At 42.6% G+C, this 21,928-nt stretch overlaps 1 protein-coding gene across 3 annotated transcripts in view; it reads left to right on the top strand.

Moving 5' to 3' along the window:
* The first annotated feature begins 8,839 nt into the window (after positions 1-8,839).
* Positions 8,840-21,928, top strand: part of TXLNG (taxilin gamma) — a 46,111-nt gene continuing 33,022 nt past the window's right edge. For 2 of the 3 annotated variants that reach the window (XM_055437917.2, XM_088834055.1), the window contains exon 1: positions 8,840-8,996. In XM_055437917.2, the coding sequence (XP_055293892.2) occupies positions 8,895-8,996 (102 nt within the window). In that variant the 5' untranslated portion in view covers positions 8,840-8,894. Of the gene's footprint in view, positions 8,997-11,075; positions 11,155-21,928 lie in introns of all 3 variants that reach the window. The other variant, XM_055437918.2, reaches the window with a different exon arrangement.

Genomic DNA, 21,928 nt, shown 5'->3' on the forward strand with positions numbered 1-21,928 from the left:
AATATAAACCAAAATTACACTCAATGAAACACTGATCAAAAAATAAAAGAAAGAGAAAACTTAAAAAAAAAGGAAGCACACAGAAGCAAAAAAAATAAAAATGGAATGATAAACTGATACAGTCACTGCCAGCTGCCTTTCCAACATGAATGGTACTTTAAAAATTATATATATATTTATGTACCTATAAAAATTTGTATACAGTGTGCTGAGTGAAAGAAGCCTGAGAAAAGTCACATATTGCATGACTGGATTTATATCAAGTATTCAGACAGAAGGAAGATTGGTAGTTGGGGGAGGAGAGGAATGGGGAGAAATTGCTTACTGGGTAAAGGGTTTTATTTTGGAGGGATGGAAATGTTTTCAAACTAGATAGAGGTGGGGGTTGCACAATATTGTGAATGTACCCAATGCTAGTGAATTGCTCAGTTTAAAGAAGCTAACTTTATATGATGTGACTTTCACTTCAATAAATTAAAAAATATAGTATGTGATATTAGATATATACTTAGACTCTACACACCCTTGAGCCAATAGGATAAACTTGAAAATGAACTGGATAGCCGATGATACTAAGAAATTATTTTTAGAAATTTAGCACTAATAATGACACTGTAAATAGGTCCCTCTGTCATTCAGGCCACTGACACCACAAAAGCCCACCCGGAGCTGAAGTTGGGCAACTGCTCTGATTGTGAAGCTTTCCTCTGGAGCTGCCCTGCCCTTCGCCTTGGCCCACTGTTCCCTGTTAGGCCCTGCCACTGGGATGTGCTAGAGGGCAGGCTGAAGCAGAAAAGGGACTTGTTTCTTGGTTTTGTAAGCATAAATTCAGCAGCGGTCTTCTGGTTGTAATGCCTTCAGTGGTTGCCATTGATTCCCTCTTACAGCTTTTCTCTTGAACCAACCTCACCACAGTGTCCTCAAAGACCCTGGCATCGACAGCATCCCCTCTTTAGAGATCTGGGTTCCTCCTCTAAGTTTTGTTAGCTTTTTTGTCTGTTTGTTTCTTTTTATTTTCTTGTGTTGAAGTAGAGTTGATTTACAATATTGTGTTAGTTTCAGGTGTAGAGCAAAGTGATTCAGTTATGTATGTTGGTGTTCAGTTGCTAAATCATGTCCAACTCTGCAACCCCATTGACTGCAGCATGCCAGGTCTCCCTGTCCTTCACTATCCCCCAAAGTTTGCTCAAACTCATATCCATTGTGTCAGGGATGCCATCCAACCATCTCATCCTCTGTCATCCCTTTCTCCTCCTGTCTTCAATCTTTCCCAGCATCAGGGTCTTTTCCAATGAGTTGGCTGTTTGCATCAGGTGGCCAAAATATTGGAGCTTCAGCTTCAACATCAACATCAGTCCTTCCAATGAACATTCAGGGTTGATCTCCTTTAGGATGGGCTGATTGAATCTCCTTGCAGTCCAAGGGACTCTCAAGAGTCTTCTCCAACACCACAGTTCAAGAGCATCAGTTCTCCGGTGCTCAGCTTTCTTTATAGTCCACAGTTCAAGAGCATCAGTTCTCCGGTGCTCAGCTTTCTTTATAGTCCAACTCTCACATCCATACATGACTACTGGAAAAACCATAGCTTTGACTAGACGGACCTTTGTCAGCAAAGTAATATCTCTGCTTTTTAGAATGATGTCTAGGTTGGTCATAGCTTTTCTTCCATGGAGCAAGTGTCTTTTAATTTCATGGCTGCAATCACCATCTGCAGTGATTTTGGAGCCCAAGAAAGTAAAGTCTGTCACTGTTTCCATAGTTTCCCCATCTATTTGCCATAAAGTGATGGGACCGGATGCCATGATCTTGGTTTTTTGAATGTTGAGTTTTAAGCCAGCGTTTTCACTCTCTGCTTTCACTTTCATTAAGGGGCTCTTTAGTTCCTCTTTACTTTCTGTCATTAGAGTGGTTTCACCTGAATATCATATCTAAGGTTGTTGATATTTCTCCCAGCAATCTTGATTCCAGCTTGTGCTTCATCCAGCCAAGCATTTTGCACAGTGTGTTCTGCATATGAGTTCAATAAGCAGGGTGACAAGATACAGCCTTGTCATATTCCTTTCCCAATTTTGAACCAGTCCATTGTTCCATGTCCAGTTCTAACTGTTGCTTCTTGACCTGCATACAGGCTCCTCAGGAGGCAGGTAAGGTGGTCTGATATTCCCATCTCTTTAAGAGTTTTCCACAGTTTGTTGTGATCTACATAGTCAAAGGCTTTATAGCACAGTCAATGAAGCAGAAGTGAATGGTTTTCTGCAATTCCCTTGCTTTGTCTATGATCCAACGGATGTTGGCAATTTGGTCTCTGGTTTCTCTGCCTTTTCTAATTCCAGCTTGTACATCTGGAAATTCTCAGCTCACATACTACTTAAGCCTAGGTTGTCTATACATATATATTTATATATCTAAATTCTCTTTTTTCTGATTCTGTTCCATTATAGCTTCTGACAAGATACTGAATATAGTTTCCAGCAAATCTTTGTTGTTTTTTATCATTCTTAATAACACGAACCTCTCTCTCTTTTTTTCATCCAGTTCTAGAGGCCATAGCTGTTTTTTTAGCAATTGCTATCTTAAGGTTTTCATTTTGCCTTTTCAGCTCTCCAATACATGGGTTAACCATTCTTTGTATTAAACTTTGCCTATGAAAATAATTTTATTTCTGCCTTTTGACAGGACATGATTGATACATCAACTACAGTTATTCATTGTAGTTGCTTTATAGCTTATTGAAATCTTAGCTTAATGAAATCTTTCATTCTAATATTTTTATTTTAATAGAGGAGCCTGGTGGGCTACAGTTTGTAGGGCCACAAAGAGTTGGACATGACTGAAGCAGCTTAGCATGCAAAAAAATAAGGTAGCTAGGAATAAACCTGACAAAAGATGTATATGCCATAGAAGGAAATATATAAAAGAAAGATATACTATACTAATACATTAATGGATGGGAAGACAAATATCCCTAAGTATGCCAATCTTTTCCAAATTAGATCTTAGAAGGAGGCCTGGAATCTGAATTTTATCATCCTAGGAGAGTTTGAAACTGTGGTTTTGGACTAGTGTTTAGAAAACACTGATGAAGAAGGATAGTATTTCAGGTCATAAATATTTTCTCCAGAACATTTTATATCAAGACCTTCAATAGCGCCTAACCTCACAAGTATTTTGTATTTGTCTTTACCATTGTCTTTATACATATAGTTTTCATTTCCTTGAAAGTCTGTAATTCTGGCTGAGACTTGTGGAAATAAATCAGAACAAAATTCATGAAGCCTATATATGCAACATATGTATTTGAATTTTTCAAATCCATTTACTCTCTCCCAATATTCCGGACAGGACAAGAGTTTTTATTTGAAGTATCCTATTCTTTCTGGAGCTGGCACCCCCCAGCATGTGCCAATCTAATCGTACCCTCCACAGTCAGCCACCAGTATGCCTGATCAAGCTGGCTATAATAACATTTCTAAAATCTTATAGTGTCTGCCAGAAACATGGAAGTGTATAGCAAATGCTGAAATTGGCCAAATTCCTATAAGGATAAAAATCAGGGTGAGTACCCAAGGACAGCATTGGGTAATCGAATCAAACAATCACCTCTTTGTTCTACAGAAAGGCAAATGCTCCTTTGCACTACCTGCAACCCCAATAGTGTGCAAGAAACATGAAATTCAACTCTTTCCTTGAAATAATATCCTTGGCTATTTTAAAGGTTGGTAGGAGCTTTCCTTTCTCTGAAAATACTCTGAGGTAGACAAGTCAAACTAGCATGGTTACTTTAACACCTGTTGATCCTTCAAGATACAGCTCAGATGTCACTTTAAACCTTCCTTAAACTTCTCCTCCACCAGTAGAAAATAATGCTCAAGGTCTTACTTTGCAATAATACAGCTGCCTTCTGAGTTATGTTAACTTCTCTTTTCAATTTGCTTTATTGGAATATAGTTGATTTACAATGTTGTGTTAGTTTGTGCTGTACACTGAGTCAGTTTACATATACATATATCCACTTTTTTAAAGATTCTATTCCATATAGATTATTACAGATGAATTGTTTTACTGTTTGTTATCACTCTCCATTGTTGGCCTGAGAGCCCTTATTCTAAATTGTGATATGCCTGGTGTCTAATTAAGGACTCAGAATGTAGTAGGTGGGCTTCCCAGGTGACTCAGTGGTAAAGAATCCACCTGCCAATGCAGGAGACCCAGGAGATGCAAGTTGAATACCTGAGGCGGGAAGGTCCCCTGGAGAAGGAAATGCCAACCCGCTCCACTATTCTTGCCCAGGAAATCCCACAGACAGAAGAACCTGGCGGGCTACAGTGCATGGGGTTGTAAAGAGTCAAACAAGATTTAGTGACTGAGCATTTACGCGATGCAGTAGAATGTAATAGGCGTTCGGTAAATGTTTAACTGATGAATGAAAACTTTCTATTGCCACCAAGTTTATCCTGGGATGACCTTGGGCCTGTGGCTGCCTGAGGTCTTCTCAGTACAGGAAACTCTCTGAGAGGTCGCAAGAAAGGATATACCTGGGCAGTTGGAGGTTTGGCCCATATCTGTATAGATTCAGAAAACCAAGTGGTCAGTGCATTTTCACTATTCAGAGGCTCTTTCTCTCAAAAAGTATGTATTGAGGGCTTTCTCTGAGCCTGGCATTCTCCTGGGTGCTGAGAATATAGGAGTTTCATGAACACAGCCCCTGCCTTCACTTCATTTACCACTTGGCTTGGGGGAGTCTATTCAAACAGTTCTAAAAGGAAACAACTCAAGGGAGTTCCCTGGTGGTCTAGTGGTTAGTTATGATTCTAGGCTTTCACTGCTGGGGCCCAGGTTCAATCCCTGACAGGGGAACAGAGATCCCGCAAGCCAAAAAACAAAACAAAAAAACCAAGCCTCTTATACTGGAGAGTGGGATCCACCAGGATCCTCTCTGTCCATGGAATTCTCAGTGCAAGAATACTGGAGTGGGTTGCCATGCCCTCCTCCAGGAGATCTTCCTGACTCAGGGATTGAACCTACGTCTCCTGCATTGCAGGCAGATTCTTTACTGCTGAGCCCCTGGGGAAGCCCCACTGGCGTGGGTAGCCATTTCCTTCTCCAGGGGATCTTCCCCACCCAGGGATTGAACCGAGGTCTCCTGCATTGCAGGCACATTCTTTATTGTCTGAGACAAGGGAAGCGTCTGAATAAGTGAGCCCATATTCAGGTAAATGCATAGCCTTTAGGGAGGAGGAGGGGACAATACTCCCTACTGGTGAGGAGCTGTTTTTCTTGTACCTTCACCTTTCTGGCAGGAACACTTCTTAACCAAAACAATAAGTCCTTGAGCAAAAAGTAAGAATAATTAATGCAGACAGAACATGGGCTGCCTCTTAACGACTTGGAAATAAAGGAATGATAGCTTTTTTTTTTAATTGAAATGATAGCTCTTGAAGACTGAAAACATAACCTCAACAATGATTTCAGCAGAGGATAGTGCTTTACAGAGCTTGGGTTCAGGCTTGACAGTAATCTCTTTGAAGGCATTTAAGATAAAATTGTAAACAAAGAAGGGGTCTATAAAAAATCAGGTTAGTCTGCCCCAAGGAAGAAGAGTCATTTGAGACCTAGAGAGCCAGGCAGAATCTATTCTTTCTTTCTCCCTTCTGCTAAGTTGTTTTCCTTAGAAATGGATCACTAAGCATGGCCCGCTTGCAAGAATAGAGGAATCAGACTTCACCTTTTTCTTTTTTCTTTTGGTAGACTCCACCTTTTGAAGAGAGGAGCATTAAGGAACTGTGGACAGATTTTAAAAACACTATCACCTCCATTAAAGACGTTATAAGAAGCAGACCTCTGAAATTCATATTTCTCACTGGAGCCATAATAGCTATGTTTCTCTTGAGCACCCAGTTTGCTTTTATTTTTTTTATGTTGTGAATCACTCTGTAAATTGTGTTTCCCTCTTTTCTCAGCTGTCAAGAAGCTCAAAATAAAAATTTGGCTTACCTCTAGCTTGTGGACAAGGCATGTATTTCATGTAATCAACTCACCCATGACTTCATCTTATTTTTCCCAATCCTTTTATCATTTTCACTTTCTTCTCATTTCTTTCTCTCCCTCTCTGTTTGTATATAAATGAATGATATGACATATATCTGTATCTCCACACACATATGTATGTCATGGCATATCATGTGTACGTTTACAAGTCTTCCAAATCCCTTTGAAATAAGAATGTATATAACTAAAACAAAGGGCTTCCCTCGTAGCTCAGTCAGTAAAGACTCTGCCTGCAGTTCAGGAGACCTGGGTTCAATTCCTGGGTCGGGAAGATCTTCTGGAGAAGAAAATGACAACCCATTCTAGTATTCTTGCCTGGAGAATCCCATGGACACAGGAGCCTGGTGGGCTACAGTCCAGGTAATCGCAAAAGTCAGACTTGACTTAGCGACTAAACCACCACCACCAACTAAAAGAAATACAATGAACTATTTTTCATTCCTCTTAGGACTTGAGATCACTTGCATAGTCCTTTTGTTTTCTTAATAAAGAAAACTATTGATTTTTTTTGTTCCATATATCAGTTCAATTCAGTTCAGTCATTCAGTCGTGTCTGATTCTTTGTGACCCCATGGACTGCAGAACACCAGGTTTCCCTGTCCATCACCAACTCCCAGAGCTTACTCAAATTCATGTCCATCGAGTCGGTGATGCCATCCAGCCATCTCATCCTCTGTCGTCCCCTCCTCCTCCCGCCTTCAATCTTTCCCAGCATCAGGGTCTTTTCCAATGAGTGGCCAAAGTATTGGAGTTCCAGCTTCAGCATCAGTCCTTCCAATGAATATTCAGGACTGATTTCCTTTAGGATGGATTTGTTGGATCTCCTTGCTGTCCAAGTGACTCTCAAGAGTCTTCTCCAACATCAAAAGCATCAATTCTTCAGCAATTACTGTCCAACTCTCACATCCATACATGACTACTGGAAAAACCATAGCTTTGACTAGACGGACCTTTGTTGGCAAAGTAATGTCTCTGCTTTTTAGTATGCTGTCTAGGTTTGTCATAGCTTTTCTTTCAAGGAGCAAGCGTCTTTTAATTTCATGGCTGCATTCACCACCTGCAGTGATTTTGAAGTCCAAGAAAATAAAGTCTGCCACTGTTTTCATTGTTTCCCCATCTATTTGCCATGAAGGGAGGGACCAGATGCCATGATCTTAGTTTTTTGAATGTTGAGTTTTAAGCCAGCTTTTTCAATTTTGTATTTTCAAACAATACAGAAAATCATGAAGTAAAAATACTCCCAAGTTTCACCTCCCAGGGAAAAACACTATTAACATTTTGATTAATGTCCTTTCAAACATCTCTTTATAAACCTACAGGCAATTCTATAAAAAATGGATTTTTTAAAAAGCTTACTGTGCTATGTAGATTTTCTAGGTCAATTTAAAAAATGCTTATAAAAATAAAAATAAAAAATGTTTATCATTTTTAGTAGCTGCATGGTGTTCTCCTATAAATTAACTGCAGTCTGTTTTAACACTCAATTCCCCAGGTGAGTTAGAGGCAGCATTACCGATAGATTTATTCTGCATCTGGCTGGGACTTTTGCTTTTCAGAAGGTGAGGAATAGTGGCCAAAGCTATCAGTTTTATATACTCTAGGCATTTTTATATAGAGTCTAGGTTAATTATCTGTTGTTCTAGTTTTGAAATGTCAAAGCTGGACTGAGGTGTTCTGCCTGTGAAGTAAAATAATGGTACTTCCCCCAAAATTCACAGAAATAATTAAAATTAATAGAAGGAATTCCCCCAATATTGAAATTTATTCTCATGTAAGTTATTAAATCTTTGGGGCCTGCAACCACTGCTTTGTATTCTCTCATAAAAAATAGCATACGATTTACACAAATTTTCATAATGAATTATTTAAGGCAACATGTCAGGATTTCATGACAGTCTGTGACTATCAAGAAGCTTGGTCATTGGACATCTGGTTCCATCAGACATAAATAGGGAGTACTCCTGAGAAAAACTCCATCCCCGCCCCAATTTCATCAAGAAAAAAAATGGACTCAGCAAACCGAGTTGGCTAAAAAAAATTCAGTAACGAAACGACTGGCAGAAAAAGCGGAGTACGTTCAATGTGTATTAAGCGCCAACTAAGGGTGGATGGAGAACTGTGCTAGAAGCCAGGGCGGTTCAGCCAAGGCGAATATGACGCAGCCCCCATCGCGCAAGAGCTCGGGATCTGTAGGCGGTGCTGAAAGCTCCGGTGGAGGGGCAGGACTCGGGACAGGTGTCCGAGCCAGAAACCGCAAATTCTGAAAGGCATTACAACTCTTCTGCCTTGAAAGTCACGAAGTATTTTCTCTCATCCTCCAATCATTCGGCCTCAGTTCCGAAAAAGGGCAACCAAAACAAAAGCACAACAATGTGTCCCCGATCCCGCTCCTTTCCAAACACCGAAATATTTCTGAACTTTTCACGTAGGATAATAAAAGTACCGGTACATCGCTCCTAGCAAACTACAAATCCCAGGAGGCTGCACACACAGCACAGTGGCTGCTCTCCCCCATTTCGGAACGCCGCATTACGCTTCAATCCTGATCCGGGTCTGCGAGCCGTGGCCGCGCTGCCTGCTGGGACTTGTAGTCCGCTCCAGAGTCCCTTTCTCCCTTCGCGCAGACTCGCGCGGCCTCCGTTCGCCCTTCGGCCCCGCAGAAGCCCAGCCCCTGCTTCAGTGCTCCCTACCCCCATCCCGTCCCGTTCCCTCGGGGGCCAACCTCCTCCGGTCACGTGGGAGCCCTGCATGCAGCGATTGGCGGAGGGGTTCAGGGGCGGGGCGCGAGGCCCTGAGAGGTTCCGTGCCCCTTGTCGGGCAGCTTGTTTGGCTGCTGCCGTCACCTCATGGCGACGCGGGTAGAGGAGGCTGCGCGGGGAAGAGGCGGCGGCGCCGAGGAGGCAGTTGAGGCCGGACGGGGCGGACGGCGACGCAGCCCGAGGCAGAAGGTGAGTGTGGGGGCTGCCCGCCTTGTTGCCGGGCCGGGGAAATGCTGGGGCTAGCTGTTTCGGGGTCCACCTCTTCACTCTCTCGGCTTACCTTTTAGCCATGGGGCGAACATCCGGCCCTCTCCTGTCCCGGGGGTGACGGCAGTGGGAGCAGGTGGGCAGAGTGAAAGCAGGGTGGGTGGTGTGGGAGGGCTGATGGTTGGGGACTGGAGGCGCACGGCGGAGGCGGGAGAGAGGGCAGGGGGCGCACCCTGCTGAGCGGGGGAAGGGGTGCTGGCGGGGGCGCGCCAGGTGTGACAGCCACGTGCGGCTGGCGAAGCGGGACCCCGGGCACCAGGTGTGCCCTCTCCCAGCCCCCGCCCGCCGCGTGCCTCCCGTGCTCCTGGCGCTGGTCACAGCCGTCGAGGGGCTGCCGGGGGTCGCGGACTCGCCCTCCTCGCGCCCGGCAGGTGCGCGGGGCGCGCTGCCGGGTGCGTCCCAGCGGCGCGGGCAAGGCTGTTGCGCAGTAAGATAACGGCGCGGGAGCCGGGACTGCGCTGCGCCCCCCTTCTCCCGCGCCACGGCGCCGGCTGGCGAGCGCGGCCGCTCGGCCCCCGGGACCCAGGCCCTGGGGCCAGTGTCCCGGTGCCAAGGGCTTGGCTGCACGTGGGGCGGGCGGTGGGGAGAAGATGCTGGAGGACCGGGGTCCCGCAGACTTGGGAGGAACATCGCGGATAGACGGTCTTCCCAATGCAACCCTCCTCCCCCCTATATTTCTCCCCCTTTTCTTACTTTATTTACCCCCCAACCCCACCCGGTGAGCGGACAGTGGAGCGCCTCCCCTCCGTTGGCCTTTGGTCTCTCTTAATCTGGCAGTTGCGCTGGACCGTTCCCCTTGCCTTACTTGACTCACGTCAAGGAGTTTTCAATGTCTCCCTGGATACAGGAAAATCAAGACCTTCAGAATGGGAGAATTCTACTTGTTCTGGAGTCAGTGGGTGGAGTTCGAAAAAGATTGCACAACGAACGGGGTACAGGGTTTTCAGGGCCCAGGAAGAGAGAAGTGCAGGGAAACGGACTGGAAAGGTGGAATCTCGTCTTGCTCTTTGCCGGTGAAGAGATCGAAACGTTCAACTTGTTGGACGTCCTGCTTGATCACTCGGGGCTGTTTAATGTTACTTAATTATGCATTTGAATACTCATAAAGATCATTCTTTTAGGAAATTACGAAATAATATTTTTCTAATGCGACTCTTGAACTTGAAAAAGAACAAAGGTTGGTTTTCCCTCTGTGCAGAATGTCAAGAATTAGCTTTTGGGGGCCTGTTTCTAAGGTCAGGTGTTTTCACGTCTCTGCATGAGAGTGTCACTACTTCTCAATTACCTTTCTTTCTCTCCCTCTCTTTGTGTTCAAAAAGAAAGATCCAGTGCTTGCAGGACTGAAAAAGAAGCTGTGGACTGAAGTAACTCTAGGGATTCAACACTGTCACTTTGGACACCTCACTTATTCTCTGAGGGTGGGGAGCCAATCTCAGTGTTTGATTTCGTAGGTCCCCCGGAGGAGAACTCCAATGAAAAGCCACTGTAATTGAGGACATGAGTTCCCTTTTATGCCCTTAGCAGAAGGATAAAAAGTCTGGATTAGGAACTGAGATTTAACGAACTAGCATTTTAAAGGACCAAGAAGTAATGACCCTTTGAGGTAGAGAAGAGACCTGTGTGTTTGTATTGTCTCATTTTTGTTGACTTACATCAGGCACCTTTTTCTTTGCTCAGACTATTCTGGGCATCTTTTTTCCTTTTGATTTCCAATTGACTATGACATGGAATTGAAATGCATGGTTAAACATTAGTTTTTGAATTTTCATTAAAAAAATAAAAGGATGAATATCTTGTGTTTGCAGAAGTTACTTTTTAAGTTATTTCCTTAGGACCCTTCATTTTTTATTTCCTCTGGGCTTGAAAATATATTCGTAATTCTAACTTGACCTCTGCCCTATGGAAGCAGAAATGGTGTTTTAACTGATTGGGTTGTTTTGAAAATATTCAAGGAATTAAAGAGGACAGTGAACATTTTGTCACTTTTGGGTTACATTCTAGGACTTAAAGTGAGAGACAATTGGAGATGGACTTTGTTGCTTCCTGTTTATCTTAACCATCTTGTCATTCTTGACCTCAGGTAATTTTGCATTGTCTCATAACTATGGCTGATTGAATGGTCTCTTGAGGTACCTTTTTTCTTTTAACATTACAGTACATTTCTAAGAGTCTCTTGAATTGTCTAAAACTGTGCTGAGGTGATAGCCACTTGCTATTGTGCCTGTTGCTATTTAACTGTTAATTAAAATTAAGTAACCCTGGAGAAGGAAACGGTAACCCACTCCAGTATTCTTGCCTGGAGAATCCCATGGATGGAGAAGCCTGGTAGGCTACAGTCCACGGGGTCGCATAGAGTCGGACACGACTGAGCAACGGAACAGAACAGAAAAATTAAGTAAAATTAAAAATTGCTTTCCTCAGTATACAAACCACATTCTGTGTGTTCAGTAGCCAGTGTGCCTGGTGGCTACTGTATTAGAGTAGATGTAGAGTATTTTCATCATTGCACATTTCATAAAGTTGTCTTGGACGACACTGGTCTAAAAAGATGGGATATTACTTTGTTAAGTATTCCAGGCATTTTTTAGAACCTCACGTTCATTCTTAGTACTTCTTAAATCCCTATGTAGAATTTGTGGGGTTTTTTGTTTGTTTGTTTGTTTCTATTTTTACTAGAATTTGTTTTGTAAGATCGAGTTTTCAAAAAATTAATAGTTTTTTTTTTTGAGCAGTTTTAGGTTTACCAAAAATTGAATGTAAATTGCAGAGTTCACAGGGCACCCCTTTGCCCTATTATTTATGTCTTGCAACATTGTGGTACATTTGTTACAGTTGATGAGTCAATATTGATACATTCGTACTAACTAAAGTCCATAGTTTACATTAGGGTTCATTGTTGGTGCTGTACCTTCTAAGAGTTTTGACACATGTATAATGACGTATATACACCATTACAGATAATCCTACTGAAGAGTTGTACTACCCTAAAACCTCCATCCCTTCCTCTCTTCCCCCAAACCACTGGCTACCACTGATCTTTTTACTGTCTCTATTCTTTTGCCATTTCTAGAATGTCTTAAGGTTGATTCCCCCCACCCTAGATTTTTGCTTGGACTGTTAAAAATTATTTAACTACTTTTAAACTTATTTTTAGGTCAGATAGGAAGGATAAAAGTATATGGGATCTGTGCTCAAAATAATGAAATCTTACACTTATGTGGTGACCTGTAGTATTTATGGCATATTTGCACATACATTAACTCTGTCAGCATCATGCAGATGCTATGGAGCAGGCTGAGCAGCTGTCATAGTCCTCATTTATAGATGACCAATTGCTCAGCAAGGTCATGGAATTAGCCCAAGGGGTGAAGCTGAGTCTGGAACCCAGTATCCTTTCATCATGTTATTGTTGCTTAGTCGCTAAGTCTCTAAGTCTTGTCCGACTCTTTGCAACCCCATGAATCTACACTACAGTAATAAGTAGGTGGTAGTGGGCAAATGGGCTTCCCAGGTGGCTCAGTGGTAAAGAATCCTCCTGCTGCGCAGGAGACACAGATTAGATCCCTGGGTGGGGAAGATCCTCCGGAGAAGGAAATGGCAAGCCACTCTAGTATTCTTGCCTGGAAAACCCCATAGACAGAGGAGCCTGATGGGCTACAGTCCATGGGATCACAGAGCATTGGACACGACTTAGCAGCTAAATAACAAACAACACTGGGCAAATAGTATGGATTTGAAGTCAAGACTCCGCTTTTGCTGCTTATTAGCTTTGTAGCTTTATAGCCTTGAGCAGGTTTTGCAGTCGTTCCAAATCTCAATTGCATCATCTGTAAAGTGGGGCTCATGCTAATCCCTCACGCATAGGACTGTTGTGAAGTATAAGCATTGATGTGACACGTTCAGCACAGTGCCAGGCATGTTAGAATTTTACTTGGTCTGGAGGGGAGCATATATGAAAGATCACTTTCTGTTGCTTTCAGGGCTGTAAGTCTGTCTTGCGTGTGTTCTCAGCGTGCTCAGTCGCTTCAGTCCTGTTGGATTCTTTGCCCCGCATGCACGGTAACCTGCCAGGTTCCTCTCTCCATGGGATTTCCCAGGCAAGAATATTGGAGTGGGTTGCCATGCCCTCCTCCAGGGGATCTTCTTGACCCAGGGATTGAACCTGGATCTCTTGCATTGCAGGCAGATTTTTTACCCACTGAGCCGCCTGGGAATCCCAAATCTATCTTCCAACCTTTGTATTCTTCCCTCTTCCCAGAATCTCTCTGTGATCAACTTAATGAGGAAAAATCAGGTCAGGGTGGGGCGAGAGTATGGGATAGAAAGAAACCATTTGATTATCTTGTTTTTCTCCCCATTTGCAAACTTGATGATGAATTTCCACTCTCCTAGCACTGAGATTCGGAGAAGGCAATGGCAAGCCACTCCAGTACTATTGCCTAGAAAATCCCATGGATGGAGGAGCCTGGTAGGCTGCAGTCCATGGGGTTGCTAAGGGTCGGACACGACTGAGCGACTTCACTTTCACTTTTCACTTTCACACATTGGAGAAGGAAATGGCAACCCACTCCAGTGTTCTTGCCTGGAGAATCCCAGGGACGGGGGAGCCTGGTGGGCTTCCGTCTATGGGGTCACACAGAGTCGGACATGACTGAAGTGACTTAGCAGCAGCAGCAGCAGCACAGAGATTAAGTAATAAGAATCAAAGTGATCTTCTGTTTACGACATTGTCATCTAATTCTGTCAGCAAGCTTTGGCAAATTTTATTTTCATGGAGAAGCAAACAAGCAAAGCAGTAAAAAAGGAGACCAGACACAGCACATGCCACCTTCATAGATCATAATATGTATGTCACAGTCATTTATGATGTTACTGGAAGGTGTTGTGTATGTTATTTTGTCACTCATATTGGTCTTGACTAGAGAAGTTTTGTTTAGGAATGTACATGCCAAATCCAGATTCTGTAAAACAGGGCACATGTGATTTGCCTTTGTGTGGAATACTTCACAGAAGGAGTCACTGTAATAGTTTTCTTTTCAGTAGATATGCTGTTCAGTTTTACACTTTTCAGAGTTGTGTTTCAAAGGATAGGAACTCACTGTTTCCTGCATTGCGCTAAGCACTTAGAATGTATTTGCATTCTAATATCTCCTTACCTCTGCAGAATAGATGGTATCCCTGGGTGTCAAAACAACAACCACCAGAAAACCTTACTCTTATTAAATAACAGAGCTCAGAGTTGGTGACGTTGGCATAGAGCTGGTATATAATTGTGTAATTGATAACGCATCTGACGTCCTTGACTGCATGGACAGATTCTGCTTACCCAGGGAGTTTTAACCTAACATCCCAAAGAATCCCTGTGCCTCTCCCTCCCCACAGCTTTCTCCCCAGTTACTTTTTGTTTGGTTCTAACATGATTAGTTATTATAATAGATGTGACAGTATTTAAAGTGTGCAAAGTGGTATACAGATTTAATATAATATTCACCACCATTGAGAATTAGCTACATATAGAATTTTCCCAAGCAGGGAATTTTGGAAGAGGATAAAATAGGTCAAGTGACCCTTTAAGAGTTTGAACTATGAGTATTTTTTTTTTCTTAGTATGTTTTTATGATTCAGTCTATTTCCTAGTTGAAATTCTCTTAAATGTTCTTACTTGAAGGAAACATATATAGAATCACCAGTGTTGTCCTGTTGACATAATTTTATTAACATTTATTGCTCAGGGTACTGATTTGCATTCTGTATTACATTTCCAAAATGTCCCCAGGACAACCCTCATTACCCGCCACTTCCTACTCTGTAGTCTGCCATGAATAATATTGCTAAACTACCACTTTTTCGTTTTTCTTCTTTCCCTACTCAGAACAAAGTAGAATGGTTTGATGAGGAAGATGTGCCAGTAGCTTGGAAGCACGTTTCATTCAGGATGTTTTAGATTGACATGTGGGGCATATTAAAAGTGAGAATGAAAAAAAAAAGTGAGAATGGGGACTTCCCTGGTGGTCCAGTGGCTGAAACTCTACGCTCCCAATGCAGGGGGCAGGGTTCGGGTTCGATCCCTGATCAGGGAGCTGAGCTCCCACATGCCGCAGGGAAGGTACTGCATGCCACAGCCAAAACCCAGTGCAGCCAAATAAATAAATAAATTTTTTTTAAAAAGAACATAGGCATTTTGCATAATTTGCAAGTGTACCTTTATTCAGACATTATTATAAACAGCTCTGTTGCATGGTAGCAATATATATTCACTGTATCTAATCTTCTCACAACTCTAGAAGGTAGGTCCTGTACATCTCTAATTTATAGATCAGGAAACAGAGGTTGACCTCCCATGGCCACACAGCAGGTAGTAAGTGGTATATTCACAGGCCAGTCTCTTTGGGCTCCGAAGCCATTAGCCATATTCCATGTGTCTTGTGCTTTCAAAACACATTTCTTGAGGATAGTAAATAAAAATGTGCTCTTCATTGAATGTGAATAAAACTTGGTGGTAGGTAAAATGAGCAATCAGTTCAGTTCAGTCGCTCAGTCATGTCCGACTCTTTGCGACCCCATGAACCACAGCACCCCAGGCCTCCCTGTCCATCACCAACTCCCGGAGTTTACCCAGACTCATGTCCATTGAGTCGGTGATGCCATCTAGCCATCTCATCCTCTGTCGTCCCCTTTTCCTGCCCTCTATCTTTCCCAGCATCAGGGCCTTTTCAAATGAGTCAGCTCTTCGCATCAGGTGGCCAAAGCATTGGAGTTTCAGCTTCAACGTCCGTCCTTCTAATGAACACCCAGGACTGGTCTCCTTTAGGATGGGCTGGTTGGATCTCCTTGCAGTCCAAGGGACTCTCAAGAGTCTTCTCCAACACCACAGTTCAAAAGCATCAATTCTTCGGCGCTCAGCCTTCTTTATAGTTCAACTCTCACATCCATACATGACTACTGGAAAAACCATATCCTTGCCTAGACGGACCTTTGTTGGCAAAGTAATGTCTCTGCTTTTTAATATGCTGTCTAGGCTGGTCATAACTTTCTTTCCAAGAAGTAAGCGTCTTTTAATATCATGGCTGCAATCACCATCTGCAGTGATTTTGGAGCCCCCCAAAATAGTCAGCCACTGTTTCCCCATCTATTTCCCATGAAGTGATGGGACCAGATGCCATGATCTTCATTTTCTGAGTGTTGAGCTTTAAGCCAACTTTTTTACTCTCCTCTTTCACTTTCATTAAGAGGCCCTTTAGTTCTTCACTTTCTGCCATAAGGGTGGTGTCATCTGCATATCTGAGGTTATTGATATTTCTCCCGGCAATCTTGATTCTAGCTTGTGCTTCTTCCAGCCCAGCATTTCTCATGATGTAAAAATGAGTAATGCTGCTGCTGCTGCTAAGTCACTTCAGTCGTGTCCGACTCTGTGTGACCCGATAGACGGAAGCCCACCAGGCTCCCCCGTCCCTGGGATTCTCCAGGCAAGAACACTGGAGTGGGTTGCCATTTCCTTCTCCAATGTGTGAAAGTGAAAAATGAAAGTGAAGTCGCTCAGTCGTGTCTGACTTGTAGCGACCCCATGGACTGCAGCCTACCAGGCTCCTCTGTCCATGGGATTTTCTAGGCAAGACTACTGGAGTGGCTTTTGCTAAATGAAAACAAATTATGAAGGGTGGGGTTGGGTCTTTGAGGGTATAGGGAAGCTGTAGTAATCCAAGAACCAGGGGAGTTGTGAGCCTTACAGCTTTTGTTTCATCCTGTTATGCCCTAAGGTGACCTTAAGATGTTTGATTTAGGAGATGTGTTGCAGTGTGACTCCCTGTAAAGGCACCTCCAAGTTTAATTTGGATGAATTGAAAAGGAGAGGGTTTAGAGAAAGACCCTGCCAAAGTCTACACAATGTAGTGTTAACAAAGAGCTGAAGGGGTCGGATTAAGTGGGATAAGACAAAGAGAAGGCCAAAGGAAAAAAAAAAAGGTTTGATGTTTCAAAGGTGCATGATTGGTCCACATGGAGCTGGTGAAGGATGATGTCATAAAGTCAGGACAGGGATGCTGCATTGAGGTGACTCATAAAAGGAGAGGACCATTTTACCTCTCAGGAGTCTGTGGCTTGAAGATGCTAAATGTGTGGCCCAGCCCCTGTCCCTTTGCAAAATAGATTAGGCCCAAGCACATTTCAGCAGGTTTATGCATTAAAATCTCATTTCCTGATCCTTGTGCTGCCTAGATAGGTGTTTAGGCTGACATAGGTATCTCTCAGATTGCTGTTAATCACTGAATTACGCTTTTAGAGCTAGAAGTGATTTTGCAAGTCAGAGAGTCCAGCACCCTTTCTTTTAATAAAAGAAATGGCTCTAGAAGTTAAATGTGAAATCGAATGCCAGCCTTCTTGGATTAAAAGGCAGATGGCCTGCACAGTTTAAGACAGATGTTAGCAGCGACCACTCTAGATAGTGACACTGACCCCTCCTTGGCTTCTTTCGCAGTAGGAGAAATCAGGCGCCCTCGCCCTAACTTCAGCACTGGATCGCCCCTCTTTTCTACTCCTTGACCTCATTGATGCTCCTGTTCTTTCCATGCTGTGACAGTCATTCTAGAGCCTTTTGCTGCCTAAAGTTACAAGTTGGGACAACTCCTCGGAATTTCCCTGGTGGCCCAGTGGTTAGGACTCGGCACCCTCACTGCCAGGGCCCCAGGTTCAATTCCTGGTCCAGGAGCTAAGGTATCACCCTTTATGATAATTTTGAGGATTCAGTGAAGAAGTATATCAAGTACTGTTGGAGAGGCTTCCGAATGAACCGGAGCAACAAAGAAAGGCCAAGGGCAAATGGCTTATACCAAGTCTCCCTCACCCACCTGTGTGGGTTATAGTGATTGGTACTGTAGTGACCTAACCAAAAGGGAAAGGGGCTGATTTGTTAGGTGTGGTCCTCCCACCCAATCCCAGGGCATGTTCCCTAGAGATGGATCTGCTTGGTTCAGGAGCTCTCTCAGACTCTGCTTTCACTGAGCTGGCTTCTCATCTCTCTGTCCCTGCTCCACCACGGCCAGGATGGCAGTTCTCAAGCTTTTTGGTTTCAGGGCCTTACTGCATACTCAAAAATTGACAACCCCAAGAAGCTTTTGTTTATGTGGGTTATAAATCATGATGATTCCCATGTTTACAGATTGAAACAATTTTAAATTATTATTCACTTAAAAAATCAACTGGCCTGGTACTAGTTATCTATTCCTGTATAACATATTGTCCCCAAACTTAGCACCTGACACACCATTTACGATCCCAGGAGTCTGAAAGTGACTTCACTGGATCCTCTGCTTCAGGGCCTCATGGGCTGCAGTCATCTGAAAGCTTGAGTGGGCAGGATCCACGTCCAAGCTCGCACTCATGTGGTTGTGGGCAGGATCCAGTGCTTTGCAGGTTGTTGAACCAGGGCCTCAGTTCCTCATGAGCTGTTGGCTGGAGGCCTCCCTTGCTTCCTTGCCACCAGGGCCTTTCCATAGGCATCTCACAGCATGGCTGATGACGTCATCGAATGGAGCAAGATAGAGCACCAGCGCAAAAGAGAAGGAAGCTGCAGTCTTGTCACATAATCAAAGAAATGACAGCCTCACTTTTGCCGAATTCTCTCTGCATTAGAAGCCAGGCACTAGGTCCAGGTCACCCTCAAGGGGAAGCAGGAGAATTCTGCAAGGTCGTGAATAGCAGGAGGAAGAAGCTGCACGCCACACATTAACATTATAAATAATGTTGCTTTAAAAGTTAAAAGGAGCTTGTTTTCCAGAATAAAAATCGAGAAGAATGGCACTGTTTTACATTTTTGCAGATTTCTTTAATGATTGGCTTAGTAGGAGATAGCTAAATTCTCAGATCTGCTTCTGCATTCCATCTGGGGAAACATGCCATTTTAGTTGAAGTGTGTGAAGACAGTCTAGCCTCACACACATATGTAGTTGAAACAGGGAGGAGTATTTTAATAGCCTTTTTAGATAATTGTGGGAATTCTTTGGTACTACACCAAAACTCAGCAAGTAGTAGTTCTTGAAGGTTAGTTGCCAGTGTGGGTTCTGAAATCTTCTGTAACTTTTTGTACTGTTTTAAAACTACGGGTCTATTTTGCACTTTGAATGGATGTTTTTTTCTCATGCATCATTTTGTGGTATCATCCATTAGTCATTTAGAAAATACTGGTTTACTGAATTGTGTTGATATTCCGAATGTTATCACACTTTTTACAATATCAAAATCACAAAATTATCAGAAAAGTCTTTAAGTATTTGGAAGCTTACGGTGGCAGATAGTTTTCAAAAATTCTGAATTTTGCTTGAAAACTCAAATTTTATCTTTGGCAACAAATACTGTCAGTTGTTTGCCTTTAAGTGACAGACTCTGTTCATATATATTGGAGTAAATATATCTGCTAAATACCCAAGTCTGAATAAACAGCGGTGAACTGTCTTTAAAAGAAAGTATTGTTAGGTAAAAGAGTAGTCTCTTCCCCACCCCCCCACCCCCCCCAATACATCATGATGTAGGACAAAACCCCTGACTCCTAATATAGTTTGGTGCTGCTGCCTTGATTTATTCTAAGGAGCCAGCAGCGTTACTCAGTATTGTTTTTGTACCATCAGTACAGATGTCAACACCAAAAAAGACAAATGCCATTTTAGTATTATTATGAAAATAGTTTTTTAGCTTGCAAACTACCTGGAAGGGTCCTCAGACTGTACTTGAGAACCACCGCCCTCCAGTTTTATCAGAAGTGGCATCTGCTTTTTGTTGTTTATTCTGTCAGAAGAGAATAGGCTTATTTTTCATGGGCCTTTCCCTAAGACTTGTGAGGAGTGTGGCATCCCAATTACCACTAACTCAACTGCTTTGTCTTGCTGATGGAGCAATTCAGTAATCCAAGCAACTGGAATATGTTTATATTCATTCTTGATGACCAGTGTAAAGTTAGGTTTTATTTGCTAAAGTTTTGAATATTTGAAATCATGATTTACCATGATTCTTTGTTCATGTGTGTGGGGTAAAATATACATAACATAAACTTGGTCATTTTTAGGCGTACAGTTCATTGGCATTAAGACATTAACAGTGTTGTGCAAGCTATACCACCATCCATCTCTAAAACTTTTTCATCTTCCCAAACTGAACCTCTGTACCCCATTCCCTCTCCTCCTGGAAGCCACCATTCTGTTTCCTTTCTTTATGAATTTGACTACTCCAGGTATTACATGTAAGTGAAATCATACTACATTCTTTTGTTCGGCTTTTTTCATTTAACATAATGTCTTATTCAGGGTTCATCCATGTTGCAGCATGTGTCAGAATGATCTTTTTAAGGTTAAATAACATCCTAATGTCAGATACAAGTACGCCTTGAAGATAGTGCAGGTTCTAGTCCAAACCATTGCAATAAAGCAAATAGCACAGTGAGGTGAGTCAGACAAATGTTGGTTTCCCAGTGCATATAGTTGTTTACTGTGATTCTTTGTGCTCTGTAGCCTGTTAAGTGTGCAGTAGCATTATGTCTTAAAAAAAATGTACATACTTTAAATACGTTATTGTGGGAAAAAATGCTAATCATCTGACAACGCAGAGTTGCCACAAACCTTCAGTTTGTAAAAAGTGCAATACTGCAAAGCATAATAAAATCAGGTGTGCCTTTACCATATTTTATTTATTAGTTCATCCATCAATGGGCATTTGGGTGTTCTTTATGTTTCTTAACTTTAGATATGATTCTTTAGGACATTTCCTGTAGAAACACTACCTCCATTCCAGGCTCTGTACATGTAGGTCTCAAATCATGGCTGCTTCTTCCCTCACTTCTTACTTTGCTCCCTGGTTTATCTGTATAATGAAGTAATACTGTTACTATCTTAGAATTGTAAGGCTAAACTAAATAGTGTATTTTAAATGTCCAGCACTTAGCAATTAATAAATGTTAGGTTTTTTTCCTTCCTTCCTCTCTCCACTCAGAACTTAGCCTTGTATACACTGTTAACCCTATTTTGTGTATTCCAGGTATCTCAAACTGATTCTACTTGGGAAGAGTTAACTATCCATGATGCACCTTTTTTTTAAACTGGTGAAGTGACTGGGTAGATGGTCTAGCTGTACTTTCAAATTGAGGCCAAGTTTAAATGAGTTGCTTCAATTTTCAGAATTGTTTTAAGAAAGAGATAAATCAGAATGGCTGCAAAAATTCAGGCTTAGTAGATCCTTTTTTTTCCCCCCTATAATCCAATTTCTTACTATAATGTAGTGTAAAGATTTGGGGGACAAACTCAAAGGTCTGTCAAGCAGGGTAAAGGGAGAAGATGGTATGAAATGACTCAAGACAAACTCCTGCAGTCTTCAGACTCTGAGCCCAGGGTGTGGTGGAATAGTGAAAAAATACAGTATTGCTTTTTATAATACTTCTTATGATACCAGTCATGGTGAGCATTTTCAATGTCTAGCACATAGTTTGGGAGATAACTTTATAGAAAAGTTTCCTCCATTTACTGGCTTCTGTATGAATATGTTTTTATACTCACATGTCCATCCAGGACCAGATGCTTTTTTTTTTCCCTTAATTACACCTTGGAGATAGGTCCTTATTGACATGGCACTGCTTTACTGTCTTGAGTAACTGCCTGCTCTCACCTTGTATGGGTGGCTGTTATTTATTTGCCCAGTTCTGTGTCAGTAGACTGTCTGGTTCCTGTGCGTAGCAACAGGTGGTGGTGTGTGGAGTAGCCTTTGCCCTTGAGTGAGAACATCTGTGGAGTAAACTTCAGTGGACTCTGGTGAAAGTGAGTGTGCATTCAGACATTCAGAAATAACTGCTGAATACCTCTGCAAAACCAATATGCTAC

Source organism: Moschus berezovskii, chromosome X, assembly GCF_049115385.1.
Source record: "Moschus berezovskii isolate FMDL1 chromosome X, NW_MosBer_1.0, whole genome shotgun sequence".
NCBI lineage: Eukaryota > Metazoa > Chordata > Mammalia > Artiodactyla > Moschidae > Moschus > Moschus berezovskii.